Genomic DNA, 17,488 nt, shown 5'->3' with positions numbered 1-17,488 from the left:
AGGTACATATGAAGGATGAGGAATCATTCCCAAATATGTAAAATCTGATCAAAAGAAAAGATGAATAAGCTTTCTTCAATATAAAGCGTCAATGCATCTCTTAACAAAAAGAGTCCTAATCTTTGATCCTCACTTTGCTATTTTAACCTTTCTATCCGAATTATCCCTAATTAACTTGGTGAGTTACAGAGGAAATGACTTCACGGGGCCACATGATCACGATGAGCTGTTGTTCTTCCATGAGTTCCATGAACCAGATTCAGAGGGACATCAATTTGGTCTAAAAAGGAGGGAACCGCATTTTAAATTTTCTTGTTTATATCCAACAGTTATATGTGATTATGATAATCATAAACAATGTAATGGCATTGCTGCATTCTGCTCAAGTTGTAAAGCTGCCATATGCAAAAATGACACTTTTACTTGACTTCTGTTTCTAGGTTAAGTTGCAAGCAAAAATCGATTACTTCATATGAGAGTTCATGCATGTTTTATGGAAATAATTCTGAAGAAAAATTATTTTACCAAAATAATTTATTTGGATAGGATCTGTACATGGTGTGAGGAAGAGCATCCCCTACATATGAGAGCATTAGTTGTGTGTTTCTAAGGGGGCGTTCTGTAATTGCAGGTACAAGTTGGGTTTTTGTCCAAATGGTTCTGACTGCCGGTATAGGCATGCAAAGCTGCCTGGACCTCCACCTACCATGGAAGAAGTCTTTCAGAAGATTCAGCAGTTGAGTTCTTTTAACTATGGCTCCTCAAACAGGTTTTATCAAAACCGCAACCCATACAACCAACAAACAGAAAAATCTCAGATTCTGCAAGGTTCCAATGCTGTCAATCTAGGTACAGTTGCAAAATCATCAACCACAGAGGCTATTAATGTGCAGCAACAACAAGTTCAACCACCCCAACAACAGGTCAGCCAGACCCAGATGCAAAATCTTCCCAATGGCCTGCCTAATCAGGCGAACAAAACTGCTTCACCACTTCCTCAAGGAATATCTAGGTGTGTTAAGAGTTTTGAGGTTTTTTATTAGGTTTTGTAAATTGGTTTTGTATTTCTTTTGGACATCATTATAAGAGGTGCTATCCTCGTCTATGAACTGTACTTAGCTTTTAAAATGCCTATGATAGAGAATGATCCACACATTCCATGCTGTATTATTGCTGTTTAAGTTTTTTCATTTGATGTTAGAATTTTGTCTCTCTTCATCTGCATTGTTTTTGGTTGCCCTTTCATTATTTCTTTTGCATGGATAAATGGGAAAAGAGGTGGATAGATGTGGTATTAGCTTGTAAATCTCCTAGCCTAACTAATTCTCTTTATCACTAAGCAGGAAATTTCTCCTCTTCTCTTTTCGAAAGGAAACAAGAGAAATTGTGTTAATAAGAACAGAAGTACGAGGAAGGATGAGCCATCCTTCAAATTAAACACTAGGAAAGAAAACTACTAAAAGATCCTTGGCCAGATGGCATCAGAATACACCCACCATAATACCTCAACTGAACCCAACATAATCTCATTGACTCATTCTAAGCAAAATATCACCTAATAGGGAAAGAAATTCCCTACAAAATCTTCTATGTTAGGGGCTCCCTGCTTGGTTAAGCTATCTACTGATTGGTTTTTCAACATAGGCTTCCAAGAAAAAGTATGATTGTGAGATTAGTAATCTTTTGGATTTTTTTTGGCCTTTCTTGCTTTGAGACACCCATGAGAGAGCAAAAATTAGACTTCCCTTCGCATGAAGGTTACTGAAGTTGTCCCAAGGGTACTTAAGGACATCATAAAGTTGGTTGAGTACTACATATAATTCCTTTCTTAATTGTGCTTATGAACAATTTTAAGAGAAAGGAATTCACACAACTAATTTTATAATAAATTGGGCAAGATATATGGCCATGCTAACCCAATACAATTGCCAACTTTCTCAACCGTTGCCCTGAAATAAATAGTGTGAAATGTGAAATTTAAAGCACAACCAAGAGAGTTACTGAGATTTATAGTGGTTCGACCTTAAGATAGCTCATTAAGAAGGATTTTTTTTTTTTTTTTTGGGTGGACACATGAGTAAATATATTAAATGCGCCTAAAGGGAAGTGCACCACACATGATGTATAGAAAGGATGCCTAGACATAATGAGAAGGAGATAAACAAAAAATCCTGAAGAATTTCTGAATTCCTTTATTGATACTTTAGGTACACACCATACACATATATATACACAAATGACTGAATAAGAAAAAATCAATCTAGCTTGATTCTCTCCTAAAATTAGGAAACTGAATCATCCTAAATGATCTCTCCTTTTTTATTCCTAAAATACTTTCCTAAATTAAAAACCCTAACTTTGAATGCCAAATTTCAACACTCCCCCTCAAGCTGGAGAATATATATCATATAATCCCAGCTTGCAAGTTAAGTCTTCAAAGTTAGGCCTAGGTAAAGCTTTGGTGAGGATGTCTGCGGTTTGGTGCTTGGTAGGAACATAGTTCAATCTAACCGTCTCACTAGTCACCTTCTCTGTGATGAAGTGTCTGTCAATCTCAACGTGCTTGGTCCTGTCATGATGCACGGGGTTCTTTGCTATGCTTATAGCTGCCTGATTATCACACATCATCAGAATTGGAGATGAACTCGTTTGCCCCAGTTCACTAAGAACCCTTTTTATCCAAATCCCTTCACAGATTCCCTGTGCAAGAGCTCTGTACTCAGCTTCTGCACTACTTCTGGCTACAACTGATTGCTTCTTACTCCTCCAGGTAACAAGATTTCCCCAGACAAAAGAACAATATCCAGAAGTGGACCGCCTGTCAATGATGTTTCCTGCCCAATCCGCATCTGAGTATACTTCAGTGTCACGGTTCTCTGTCTTTCTGAAGAATAGACCTTTCCCTGGTGTCATTTTTAAATATCTAAGAATCCTGTAGACTGCTTCCATGTGTTCCTCAGTGGGGCTGTGCATGAATTGACTTACAGCACTCACTGCAAAGCCAATATCTGGCCGAGTGTGTGAGAGATAAATCAAGCGCCCGACGAGCCGCTGATATCTCCCCCTGTCTACCGGTGTATTTTCTTTCTCGATACCAAGTTTCTTCTGACTATCCATAGGAGTATCAATTGGTTTGCATCCAAGCATACCGATCTCCTTAAGAAGATCGAGTATGTATTTTCTTTGAGAGACTACAATTCCCTTCCTTGATCTAGCCACTTCCATACCAAGGAAATATTTCAAATTTCCAAGGTCTTTAACTTCAAACTCCTCTGACAAATACTTCTTCAAATTCTGTAATTCCTCCATATCATTCCCAGATAGAATAATATCATCAACATAGACTATCAATATGGCCATTTTCCCGGCATGAGACTTCTTGACAAATAGAGTATGATCAGCCTGACCTTGTTTGTAGCCCAGCTTCAGGACTGCTTTTCTGAATCTATCAAACCAGGCTCGGGGAGATTGTTTAAGGCCGTACAAGGATTTTTGGAGTTTGCAAACCTGATTCTTTGCCATACTTCCTTCGAAACCAGGTGGTATTTCCATGTAGACTTCCTCTTCTAGGTCACCATTTAGAAACGCATTTTTTATGTCCAGTTGTTGCAAGCACCAATCTTGATTGACAGCCAATGAGAGAAGAATCCTGATAGTGTTCAGTTTTGCAACAGGAGCAAAGGTCTCCTGATAGTCTATCCCATAGGATTGTGTAAACCCTCTAGCTACCAAACGAGCCTTGAATCTCTCGACTGATCCATCTGCTTTTTATTTTATGGTGAAAATCCACTTGCACCCCACGGGCCTCTTCCCAACTGGCAAATCTGTGATAGTCCACGTCCCATTCTTCTCAAGTGCATCAATCTCATCTTGTACTGCCTTCTTCCATTCTGAAATTTTTAATGCCTCTTGTATTGTGTTGGGAACCTGAGTATCATCAAGAGAAGTAGCAAATGCTCTGTAAGATGGTGATAGCCCTTCATATGTAACATAATTCCCAATTGGATGATCTGTACATCTCCTAACACCCTTCCTCAATGCAATCGACAGAGTAGAATCATCAATGCTGGGAATTAACACCTCTCCAGCCCTATCCTCACCTATGTTCTCTTCAGGAAGACTTGAATTGGAGTCAATATATTGGCCACATGTTGACTGTGATTTTTTTTTTTTGATTGGAAACGACAAAGGCATATATTGATAAAAAGGAAAGTACAAGAGAAGGATGAGGAATCCTCCCACCAAAGAAAAACAAGTCTACAATGAAACAAAAGCGAGAAAATACAAGGTAGATACAGGCAACTGCTATGAATTAGGCTACCCCAATGGAGTTGCACGCCGCTAACCAATCAAGGAGTATCACATTAAAGGGAATCCCCTTAAAAACCTTAGAACAAAAAGCCCATAAAGAAGCAAGGAAGTGAATCATGTCCCAAAGGTTCTCTGAATTCCTTGTTTTATCCTCAAAGATCCTTGCATTTCTTTCCCGCCACACCACCCATACTAAAGCGATGCACGCAGCTTGCCATAATACAATCCCTCTCTTAGAAGATCCAAACCCATTAAAATTGGTAGAAAGCATGTCTCGGATGCTCCTAGGAGGGACCCAATCTATCTTTGTTAACTGAAATAGTCTGTACCACAACCCCATCGTCAGAGGGCAATGAAGAAAAAGATGATCTACTGTTTCTCCCTGCTTCATGCACAACATACAAATGTCGGGACTAAGTGCTTTGTAGGGTCTTCTCAACTGTAGCATGTCATTAGTATTAACCTTCTTGTGAGCCACTAACCAGACAAAGGACTTAATTTTGAAGGGGACTTGAGAATTCCAGACTAATTTGGAAGGGAAATCTGAAGGCAAACCAGATCTTTGGGATAAGGCAAGAAAGAAAGATTTGATTGTGAAAAGTCCTGAAGAAGATAAAGACCAAGATCTCTTATCTGGAACCGAAGGTGATAAATGTAAAAGATCAAGAGACCGCATGAGACTCTCTAAATCTTCTATCTCGGAATCGGAAAGGTTACGGCGGAAGTTAAAGTTCCAAGAGAAGGGTCGAGTGGATCCGAGAATAGAAGAAATAGGAATATTTTTATCCAATACTACTCTAAGTAGTCTTGGATAACGGACCCCCATAGGTTGATCCCCCCACCACAAGTCTTCCCAGAATCGAATTCTTTCCCCATCTCCTACCAAGAACCGAGTAAACTTGGAAAAATCTTGGAAAACTTGTTGACTGTGATCCGTGCTCTAATTCCTGTCTTTTCCTCCTCCTGATGTAAACTTGTAAGTTCTCATTAGCAAGTTGTGGGGCTATAGGTTGAATAGGCATGGGAGACTGGATGGTCACAGGAGATGGTTGGACTGATGACGGTATGGGTGTGGACAACTCAGTGGGCGCGAATTGGAAAGGATTTGGTGACTCTGAGTGAAAAGAAGGTACACCCTCAAGAAGAGACTCCCAAACTTGATGTTCATTCATGCTCTCCCCCTGAACATGAGATTTGGGATAGAAGAAGACATGTTCAAAGAAAGAGACGTCCATGGTGGTGTAAAATCTTTTGTTGGTTGGAGAATAGCATTTGTACCCTTTTTGGGTTGGAGAATACCCTAGGAAAATGCACTTATTCGCTCGAGGAGCAAATTTGCTACGATTTTGAGGATACACATGAACGAATGCCGTGCAACCAAATACTTTGAGTGGTAAATCAGAAGAGGCTGCACGGGTGTGAGGAAATTGTTTTAAGAAAAGTTGACGTGGGGATTGAAAGGTAAGCACTCTGGATGGCATACGGTTAATCAAATAAGTAGCTGTGAGAATAGCTTCCCCCCAGAAATAGTTTGGAACATTAGAGGAAAACATAAGGCACCGGGCAACCTCCAAGAGATGTCTATTCTTGCGTTCAGCCACCCCATTTTGTTGTGGGGTGTCAACGCAAGAACTTATATGGATAATGCCGTGATTTTGAAGATAAGTACTGAGACTACTAGTAAAGTATTCCTTTGCATTATCTGACTTGAGGACTTGAATTTTGGAATTGAATTGATTTTGAACCATAAGATGGAAGGTTTGAAAAATGTGCCCGACCTCTGACTTTTCTTTCATAAGGAAAACCCATGTTACCCGTGTATGATCATCAACAAATGTCACAAACCATCGAGTGCCAGAAATATTTTTTATCCGGGGGGGACCCCACACATTACTATGTACTAGAGAGAAAACAGTCGAAGGTTTGTATGGGATTTGAGGATAGACTGTTCGAGTATGCTTTGCAAACTGACAAATTTCACAGTGATAAGATGCTGGATTTTTATTGATAAATAATTTGGGAAACAATTTTGCAAGGTAAACAAAGCTAGGATGACCAAGGCGATAGTGTAACATTAGAATCTCACTATCTTTATTGACCTTAGAATTTGACACAGAATTGAAAGACTCTAACATACTCTGAGACTGTACGCAACTTGCTTGAGAGACTTGGTTTGAGAATTGGCCACATGAGAGGAGGTAGAGCTCGGAACACAGTTCAGCACTGCCAATCATCTTCCCCGATTTCAAGTCCTGAAAAACACACAAGTTTGGATAAAATTTAGTAACACATTGGAGATCACGGGCCAATTTGCTAATGGACAAAAGATTACAATCCAAGTTTGGAACATGGAGAACAGAGTCAAGATATAAGTCTTTAGTAAGTTTTATAGAACCTGTCCCGGCAATTTTTGACTTTGAACCATCAGCAATATGGACGGATGAATGACCATTACTTGGCTTGTAATTTTGAAGAATGGTAGCATCTCCTGTCATGTGATCAGAAGCACCTGTGTCCACTATCCACGACTTCATTCCTCCTCGATTAGCAGTGAAGGCTACACCGGTAGTACTGCCACTGCCAACTTGGCTTAATAGTTTCTGTAGCATCTCCATCTGCTCTTTGTTGAATGGACTCGGCTCGGGAACAGATGTGCTCTCAGAGTTGGCAGCCACGTGTGCTCTGCCATATTTTTCAGACCGTGGCTTTGGTTTCCAATCAGCCGGTTTGCCATGAAGCTTCCAGCAAGTCTCCTTATAATGGCCTGGTTTCTTACAATAATCACACCAAGGCCTATCCCGTTTCTGACGATCTCCACCACTACTATTAAATGACCGAGCCGCAAGGGCAGAGGCATCCAATGTTGGGCAGGTTGCTCTTTGGATCCCATCATCACTTTCTTTCTACTTTCTTCATGCCTAACCTCTGAAAAAGCCTCCCTGAGACTTGGCAGGGGTTTAATGCCCATGATTCGGCCTCTAACATCATCCAATTCCCTGTTTAGTCCTAGGAAAAACTTGAACAGTCTCCTTTGTTCCACAATTTTCCTGTATGTTGCTGCATCATCAGGACATTTCCATGAGTGAGTCTCGAATAAGTCAAGGTGCTGCCAATACCTTGTGAGTGTGTTGTAATACTGAGTAACTGTCTGCTCTCCTTGGCGGAAGTCATGTGGGGCTGATTCAACCTGAAAAAGTTCTGAAATATTTTCAGAACTTGAGTAAGTTTCTTTGGCTGCATCCCATATGTCCTTTGCAGTCCTAAACAGCAAGAAATTTTCACCTATGTCATTGTTCATGGAATTGATGAGCCATGACATGATCATGCTGTTTTCAATCTTCCACTTCCTGAAACCCGGTTCTGTAGTTTCTGGCATGACTGCTTCTCCAGTGAGGTACTCATCCTTTCCTTTACCGCAAATGAACAGCAACACAGATTGTGACCACTGTAAGTAGTTATGGCCATTTAATTTGTGTCCTGTGATGAGAATAGGAGAGGAATCACTGCCACCAAGGTTTGGAATTTCAGATCTGCCTCCTAATTCTGGTGACGTGACGCTGGATACTTGTGATGATGCCATTCCGTATTTCGTCATGGACCGGAAAGGTAGAAGAACACTTCCCAAGGCACGTGCAGGGATTGGAGTTGAGGAAAAATAGCCGGAGGACGTCGGAAAAGCTGATCGGAGGGCTCGCGGAGGCAAAAAGACCCCAAAAGAGGCACGTGCAGGGCTTGGATGGCAGAAACAGGTACGTAGGGTGGCTGGTCGGCGTCAGGCGAGCTTGGAGTAGGAAGCGCGTCGCCGGAAAGTGGCTCACGCGCCCTCACGCGCTGGCGCGTGAGATGCAGTCGCCGGTCGGAAAAACGCGCGTGGATGGTTTTCTGGCTCCGGTGTTTTGGGAAAAGTTGTAGATCTCCTCCAGACGCTCCTTGCGGTGTGGAAAAAACCGTCGCCGGAAAAGTTCGCCGGCGGTGAATGTTTTTCTGACGACGATTCGACCGATCGGAAAGCGTTTTCTCCCTTGGCTCTGAGAATAGGGACTGATGACCGGAATGAGAGATGGTCGGATTGAGAGATGGCCAGAGAGATTTGGCCGGAATGAATGATGGCCTGAATAAGAGGTGGCCAGAAGGGATTAGGGTTTCAGAAAACTGGCTCTGATACCATGAAGAATTTCTGAATTCCTTTATTGATACTTTAGGTACACACCATACACATATATATACACAAATGACTGAATAAGAAAAAATCAATCTAGCTTGATTCTCTCCTAAAATTAGGAAACTGAATCATTCTAAATGATCTCTCCTTTTTTATTCCTAAAATACTTTCCTAAATTAAAAACCCTAACTTTGAATGCCAAATTTCAACAAATCCTTCTCTTTGCATGAAGCTCAACCAATCTACAAAATCTATCATTTTCATTGAGTAGTCCTTTATGAGCACCTTAACCTAATTCACAAAAGAATGCATAAAGTTGGGTTTGATGCTTGGTTCAAATGTTCAATGTTATTAAAAGCCCTTTTGTTCTTTTCTTTCCCAAGAGTTCAAAACAAGCACCTGGGTCCAGCCCTCCTGGCTTTATTTATTTTCATTTCTTCCCCACGAAAAAGCCATACCAACCTAAAAGTTTTCTTCTAACTAAAGAATGCATCATCGAAACCACTGCAAAGAGAGAGAATTAACTGTCACAGCATACTTGTTTTAAGAGGCTGTCTGTCTAGCTATAGCATTTTATATATTTACATATCAAAATTCAGATCCTTCATGGAATACTAGATTTGGTGGTCTACCAAAGAGCATTAAGGTTTCATCTATTAGAAGTTTTCTCTAGGATTTGATGGAAATTGAAATATGGCTGCAAGAGGAGGGTGATGCTGGTTTGTAGTGGATTCGAAATCCTTTGATTTTTTTATAAAGGCGGTTAGAGGGAAATTGAAAGGTGTGATTATGGAAAAGGGTACAGGTCTTTCAGCGTGGATAAAATTCGGGGACCTTAGTCTTCGTGGCATGTTGGAAGGGATGGAAGCTTGTTGTAGGCATGAAGGTTTGGGAGGTGGAGTAAAGGTTGGGAGAAGGGGGGAAGGAGGTTCAAGTTGAAATGTCGAGCAAATGGGTCTGGGAGATTTTTATTTTGTTCTATTGTGGCTAAAGTAGTGAAACGTTTCTCATTGATTTTCCCTAAAGGGAGGGGTCTTCATGGGGGTGGTCTGTTTTAGTGGAGAAGTTGCGGTCCTTAGGCGTTGTCCCTTCAATAGAGGCTAAGAGTGTGGTCTCTCTTGCAAAGATGTGGAATGGACCAAGGAAGGTGCCAGTCTTTGTGTTGTTTGCTGATACTCTTAGGAAAGATGTGGGAGTGACAAGAGATGTTGTTTGGATTCAGCTTGGGGAAAACGAGGTTCATGATAGAGATGAGTATTGAGGTGGTGTTTGGTTACGTGGTTTGGGGAGAGTCCTGATTCTTTACTTGAATTGCCATTGTTGAAACTTTTTGTGACCAATCTTTGGTCTATGTTCAAGAAGGATTGAGGATAATTTTTTTGCATTTGGTTAGGTGGACTCTAAAGGTAGGTTGTTTGCTCAAAGGGGGGTTAGTCAAGGATTTGTGGGTGAGGGTGTTAGGCCTTCCTTTCCATTTGTGGAGTTGGGAGGTGTTTAAGAAGATCGGGGACTATTATGGAGGTTTTGTTGCCATGGATGAAGACACTGCTCGTATGTCCAATCTTCAATGGGCAAGGATCTTGGTTAAATTAGCTGGGAGAGTTTGCCTAGGGTGTTGCATGTGGTAGTAGGTAGTGTTAGTTTCTTCTTTTGGTTGTGGTGGGAAGCGCCACCTTGTTTTTTGCTAGTAATGTCAAGAAGTTGCAACAACAAGCATGGTGAGTTGGAGGTAAGGGATGATGTGGTGGGTGGTTTACGTGCTAGCACAGATGTGGGAAAGAATGCATAACTTTTTCTGTCTATGGATGTGGATGTGCCATGTTCGTACGTGAAACAGATGATAGGTGATGCTGCAACAATTGAGAAAGCTACAAAAGGAGGGAATGTTCTAAGCCGTGGTGAGAGGAATACAACTGGTGAAGGAGGGATGTGTTTGGTTGAGATGGGGTTCAAAAGTGATTCAAGTGAGCTGGGTTTTGGGTCTTAGTTTATGGGCTGTTAAGGGGTGGGGGAGGCTCAAGGCTCAAAAGACTTGGACCTGGGCTGGTTGGAGGGGGGTTATGATTTGTTAAGTTTGGGTTAGGCTTAAATTTATTTAAGATGCCAAAAGGGAGTGGCCTTAAGGGAGGGACACCCCTGTAGGGTCACAGATGGAGGTTTTGCGGGTTTGTTAGGGCTTCTTCCTTTTGAAGAGGCTTGAGCGTCAATGCAAGGGGGTGGCGAAGATTTGGTGGTTGAGAGATGGAAGAGGGAAGGGGGGTTGGGGAGACGATGGTGGGGTAGTGGCGGAGATGTGTGAAACTTCCCCAGTTTCAATGTTAAGGCCTTTTGGTGTCGCGTCCTTGGATAAAGTACTCGTGGCAGCAGAGAGGGTGCTTTGGACAAGAGGCCAAACCCTTTCTTAGCGCCAATGGTGGATTCCTCGTGTAGCAATCACTGATGAAGCTCTCATAGCGAAGGCGAATAGACATCCTTGGTCTCCTATGTTCTCTTCCTCGAGGCCTACGATCCTAGTTGCTAACCTGCCAACCTTTAAAGATGTTGTTTCAAGATAGGTCTTTGTTGGGGCTTTCAAGAAAGGCAATGAAGGGGTCTTCAGATAGGGGTTTGGAGGCCAGGGTTAAGGAGGCGAATTCTCCTAGGGGCTTGGATTTGGGAGGTGTGGTGAGGGAGAGGATTTAAAGAGTTTTCCTAGTGGTTTTGTTAATTTTAGCAACTATTTGGGATGCCAGTTGTGGGTTTTGAAAAGGAAATCAATTCTCTTCTCAGAAAATTAGAGTCGAAAAATAGGCATGGTATCGCTCTGTCAACTGTAAAGGGAAAGGGAAGGGTTCGGGGATTTAACGGAAGGGGTCACAGTTAGTCTTTGGAGGTTTTTGTTCCTAGAAGGGGTTCTCTGTTGGGGTTGGGTGGACAGTTTTTTTCTTTTTTTCTCCTTTTAGGTTTTTGCTAGGGGCTTTCAAGCCTTCATGGGGGCTGGGTGTTGGTAGGGAGGTGGGCATTAGTTTTTCTTGCTTTCCTTTTGGTCATATGTGTAAATTCCATGTGTACTTTGTTGTGTCTTTAATATATTCTACTTGTTTTAGAATGATGGAAAAGTAAGTGATCCATTGTTTCTTCCTCTCCTTTGTACAAATAACACCTATTTGGCAAAGTCTACCCTCTCTTTTCTAGCTGATCCAAGTTGCTTCCAATGCAAAGAAACCAACCTTCATGGTGCCCATTTGTTTGACACTACACTTTCTAGGAAATGATCTATATCTCCCATGGTCAAGGATGAAAAGAGGGATTTGATTAAAAGAGTGCTGCTATTGGATTCATTCTATCTCAATTTGTCATCCTCTTCCCTTTTGATTGAGAATGATTGCAATTTCTATAAGGGAAACTTCACTTCCTTAAGCTCCTAATCATTAAACTGCCTTGAAAAGTAAGGACTCCAACTACCCTCTTTCCTAGCCTAGTCTCACACCACCACCTGTCTGTCTTTGTTAAAAGTGAGATCTGCTGTGTGCATTGGCCATTTTGGGGAAAAACTTGGAGTTCATATCTCCACCCCTTAGCCAAATTTCTTTAGATTTTTGTCTCCACAAAGTTTCTTCCATCGAAGCCTACTTTTTGCCTCGAAAGCCACCCTTCTAGACCCTACCACTTCAATTGGAAAGAGAAACTCTCTCCTTAGAATCCCAAAAACCAGTTTGAGAATGAGCCTCTGCCTTCCTAACCATAACATTCCCAAAGACTTCCTTTTCTTCCTTCCTTAGAATTGGCCCATACACCTTAGTGAACATCTATACAAAATTGTCCTTGAAAATTCTGAAACGGTAGGAAATAGAGAACACTCTACACTTCATTTCCAACAACTGTAAACCCTTGTTGCCCTAAAATGGCAAAATGCCACCAGGCGCAACTTTGGTTTCCACTACCTTAGTAATCCAAAAATCTTCCAACACCTAGGCTTCTAACCAACTACATGGGCAAACCAGGTCCACCTTTTGAGTTCTAATCACAAACTTAATCAGCTTCCTTTGCTCCTCATCATTGGGCCTTCTCACGTTCCAAGACAAAATTTTTAACTTCGTCGATCGCTCAAAACGAAAATATACCAAACCTTGGTATTTAATCCACTATCAATCATAGGTTTTCCTATTTCACATAAGATCATCACAACTACAAAGCTCTAATACAAACTCAACTGGTACAATGGAACACTTCCTTTAACTAGGGATTCCATAGAAAACTTGTGGCTTCGATGAATAAATATAAGGTTGGGAAGGAAGGTTACCTTCATAAGACATATTTCACATTCAATGCTTTTCCAACTTCCCTTTAGCTTCAAGTTGATGAAAAGCTCCAGAAAGAATCTTTGATTAAAAAAAAAAAGGAAAAAAAGAGCTCCAATAAGTATTGTCACATAGATTATAGTCTTTCTTCCTCATGAAAAGTAACTAGTTAAAAATGTAAAACAGGGATTACATGATGAACAAAATAAATGACGGTTTGGGAATATGAGGGTTTATAATCTATTTGAAACACTTGAAGACTCTACAAAAGCCCCACAAGGTACTTAATAGAGTTAATGTGGTCAAATGGACAAACATTTATAAAACCAAAGGTTCTTCGTGGTTAATTGAAGGTGCCTTATATGCACTTTTAGAAGCATAGTTAGTTAACCCAAAACATAGTGGGATAAGCTAAGTCTAATGGAAAAAGAATTTTGAGAACTAATAAAATTTGGTTAACACATTAGCTCCAAACCAAATCTATCGAGTGGTCAATCGATGTAATTACCATAGCCTAAATTGGTGTTTTAAAATGCTATTGAGGCTCATGTCTTAAGGCAAGCCTCTAGGTGAGGCTCTATGAATTAAGCTTGAGGCTATAGGCTTAGTCAGGGTAATTGAAGCTTGAGCCTATAGGCTTAGTCAAGGTAATTGAAGCTTGAGTGTTACCTTGTCAAGGTTTACAACTTTAAGGCTATAGCCTTAAGGCTCTTCGGGCCTAAGCCTCAATTATTCAAATTGTTTTTGGCCTTTGTGGGTTTTTGATGTAGTTTTCATGAGTTTTGTATTGGGTCTTGACTTGGTTAAACCTTTTATGAAATATATCAATTATTATCTTATGATTGATAAATAAGAACAAACACTACTACAATTAATGGACAAAGAAGAAGAATGGATGGATGATATTAATATTGAAGAGGAGGATAGTATAGCAGTTGGATGCAATTATATTTGATGATCCTACCAGTGATAGTGACAACAATGTTGAAAATTATTTGAAGAAACCATGAGAGAGAGCTAAATTTTATAAGAGGGAAAAAGGACTTGACTTAGAAAAATGTTAGAATGATAAATAACTAATTTTATCATTATAAAGTTGTTTTTATTATTCAATTTTTTTGTGACTTTATGAATATTTTTATTTTTATTTTTTGATAATTTTTATTATTATTTATTTGTTTAAGTTAAGGCTTATACCTTGCCTCATTTGGGCAAAAATTCTCAAGATTGCCTTTAGTCGTTTAAAACATTGGCCTAGACACCAAACAATGGGGATGAACCTTTAAAGGTGTAGTCAAGATAAGGATTAAAAGGGAAGAAATTAAAGATTTTGCTGATTTGGGGTTTTTTATAGTTATTATTGGCAAATAGTTGGTATTTGAGTCTTATCTACAATCCGGGAAGTTTTTTTATCAGAAAGTTTTTCTGAAAAGAAGTTTCTATACTTCTAATTTTCTAATTATTTATTTATTTATTATTATTAGAAACAAGAATGTATTTGAAATAGGTAAAGCGAACACATGAAAAGGATGAGGAATCCTCCCCATATATGTAAAAGCTAAACAAAAAGAGATTGACCTACTCTTGGACACTAATGAGACCTATACATTTATGTAGAATTGTAAGAGAAAAATCAGAACATAATGTCTCAATTGAATAAGGTTTTAAATGTCTTAACATCCATGAAGAATAACATCTCAATTGGATAGGGTCAGAACAAATCTCCCCTCCTCAATATTCAAACCCTTATTACCTACAAAACCAAATGCCAGTCAAGTTAAACAACATTGAGAGGGATGCTCTTGAATATTTTGGTACAAGAGGCCCAGAAAGGTGAAGAGAAATGAATTAGATTCTTTGAAGTCCTCCACTTATCCTCGAAAATCCTGACATTTCTTTTCTTCCAAACAAACCATATCAATGAAAGACAAGTGATTTACCACAAAGCTTTGCCTCTGATGGAGCTTCCTAAACCCCTATATGAGACAGTGATTACATATGCTCTTAGGGGGAACCTAATCCAAACCTGTTAATATGAATAGCCTTTGCCATAGGCCTAAAGTTATAGGGCAATGTAAAAAAAATGGTCGAGTGTTTCCCCACTCCTTGAGCACAAAATGCCCCATCTATAAGATATTAATTGTAAAAGACTCTTTTCATAAAAGGATTTTTTTTTTCTCTAAATTTTTAAGTTTTTTGATTTAAAAAATAGTCTTTATTTTCTTTTTCATTCCATTGTTTGGAAGATTTAGGACTCTTAAGGAAGAATTACAGTCTTAATAAGTTTACTATATAGGTTAGGTTTTTTTTTTTCATGGTTTTATTAGGTTTTTAAGGTTTCTATAGCCTATAAATAAGGCTAATCATTGTAAAATAACATTATGATGAATAGTACCTATTTTTGTGTGTGGTATGTAATTTCCAATGGTGAGAGTCCATTGTTCCTTTTCTATGTGAGACTTGTAGAAAGCCTTAGGGAAACTTAAGGTTTTCCTATCTTCTTTTTCTCTTTTCTCACTTCTATTATTATTTTTCCCACATCAACAATCTTAATTCCTCATTCCTCATCTTAAATGCTAAAAAAGTGAAGTCCTAGCAAACTTTGTTTGATTGTAAACAACTACTCTAGGGTTCTCCTACATCCTTAGAATTTCACCATTGGTTAAATAAGGCCTTTGTGGACCCTAGATAAATTTTGGATTATTTAACTTGTAGAGCATTTGAAGTGGCACCAAGTTGGTCAATCTCAATATTTGCAATTCAAAATGAAGTTGCTATTATATATCTCTTACAAACTTCAAAAATCTTTATTACAGTTTCTACCATTCAAGATGCAAATCCAAAGTCTTTGAGAAAACCTCCTTGAGCTTCAAAACTTGGCAAAAGCACTTTGAAAAAACTTGTGTGGATTGCTTGATTGGAATTTTCGAGCTTAAGCACCTTCTTGGAGTTTTAGCACATTGACTTCAAACTTGATTGTGGTCTTTATACCAATATCATACCACACAAACACTCATACAAGATCACAAAATATTTTACAAGTTGCCAACACAAGACATTAGATTGTTTTCCTTTACAATTACCCATGCCTTTTGGGGGTGCCTCAATCGAACCCCTCAATAAAGCTAAGGGGTTTTCGCCTTGATTTTTAAACCAAATCTATCTAGCTCGAAAAAAGATATGGAAACCAAATCTTTCTTTTGTCCTCATGCTTTTAATTTTTCATTTTATGTATAATTTGGATATAATTTGTTGGTTCCCATGGTCCTTAAAAGCCAAATTTGGAGAACTTTTAAGGCTTCATATCTTAAAGTTTGAATTAACTATTTATTTTAACAAAAATGCTTATCTTCGATTATGTTTCTCTTTATATTCGACAAAGCTTGAGTATTGGGTCTCTTCATGTTTCTTAGGATGCATAGATGTGGGTTGTAAGTCATTGAGGACAGTTGAGTTGGTTAGTTTCAGTAGCTTACTATGCTAATTATGCTTTAGTGCTAGCTAGTTTAATTTTTTTTTATTGGAATGCTATAGTTTTATTGCTAGGTTCTTGTGGGTGTTTGTTAATCCTAGAGTTATCTTAATTGATTATTTTTTTTTTGATAAGCAAGCGAATATATTAAAGAAGGCTTAGAAACCGCAAAGCATACAGGAAGTATGCGAGGCTACAAACCCCTCAATCAAAAAACAAAGCAACCCAACCCCTAATTGGAGGCTAACCACTCCAAGAAACCTATTAGGGAATTCGACTCCATATCAATGTACACTTTAGCCCAACCCCAAAAATTATACGCAAACGAAGTTTTTAACTTTTGACAAGCTAACACTCCCCCCTTAAAAGCTAGCCTATTCCTCTCCTTCCATATTGTCCAAAAAATGAAAAGCGGGATGGATTTCCACACTTTTTTCCTTTTTCTCCCCACAAAAGAGCCTTTCCAACTACTAAGAACCTCTTTTACAGAATTTGGAAAAACCCACTGTACACCACACAACGCAAGAATGATATCCCACAATCCTTTTGCCACTGTACAATGAATTAAGATATGATTGATCGTTTCCTCTTCACATCCACACAAGAAACACCAGTTAGGGAATTGCCACCCTCTTCTCTGCAGCCTATCCAGAGTAAGAACCTTCCCCCAAGTAGCTTCCCAAGCAAAAAAAGCAATTTTGGTTGGAACTTTGTCCACCCAAACATTGCTATGAGGGAAGTCCGCTCCTTCAGCATTAGCCAACACCCTATACGCTTTCTTGACTTTAAACAGCCCGTCCGCTCCTTCCTTCCAAAGAACCGAGTCTTCCTCCAAAGTTACTCTATAATTCCTCAACTCAACTAAAAGATTGCCCGCCAACCCCAACTCCCAATCATTGAAGTCTCTTAACAGCCTTAAATTCCACCCTCCTTGACCCTGATTCTGATCCCAATATTCCTCCACTGTGACGTTCCTTTGGGCAGCCATGGAAAAGAGGTCCGGGAAGCCTTGGGACAACACATTGTTTCCACACCAAGGACCTATCCAAAACCTTATTTTATTGCCTTTTCCCACCTTGAACACCATATTTTCCCAACACCAAGCGGACTCCTTCAAGATCTCCTTCCAAACTCCAACTCCAAACACCCCATTTGCCTTCCTTGTCCTCCACCCAAACTCCTCTTGCCCATACTTAGCCTCAAGCACTTTTTTCCAAAGCTCCTCCTTAGCACGCGCAAATCTCCAAATCCATTTGCCTAGAA

At 39.6% G+C, this 17,488-nt stretch overlaps 1 protein-coding gene across 1 annotated transcript in view; it reads left to right on the top strand.

The window, feature by feature from the left end:
• Positions 1-17,488, top strand: part of LOC117923590 (30-kDa cleavage and polyadenylation specificity factor 30) — a 45,687-nt gene that overhangs the window by 2,437 nt on the left and 25,762 nt on the right. The window contains exon 2 of the mRNA XM_034841951.1: positions 632-1,012. Coding sequence (XP_034697842.1) covers positions 632-1,012 — 381 coding nt within the window. The remainder of the gene's footprint in view (positions 1-631; positions 1,013-17,488) is intronic.

The sequence above is a fragment of the Vitis riparia genome, chromosome 10 (assembly GCF_004353265.1).
Source record: "Vitis riparia cultivar Riparia Gloire de Montpellier isolate 1030 chromosome 10, EGFV_Vit.rip_1.0, whole genome shotgun sequence".
Lineage (NCBI taxonomy): Eukaryota > Viridiplantae > Streptophyta > Magnoliopsida > Vitales > Vitaceae > Vitis > Vitis riparia.
Note: the sequence above shows the minus strand (reverse complement) of the source record. Positions and strands in the feature narration are given on the sequence as shown.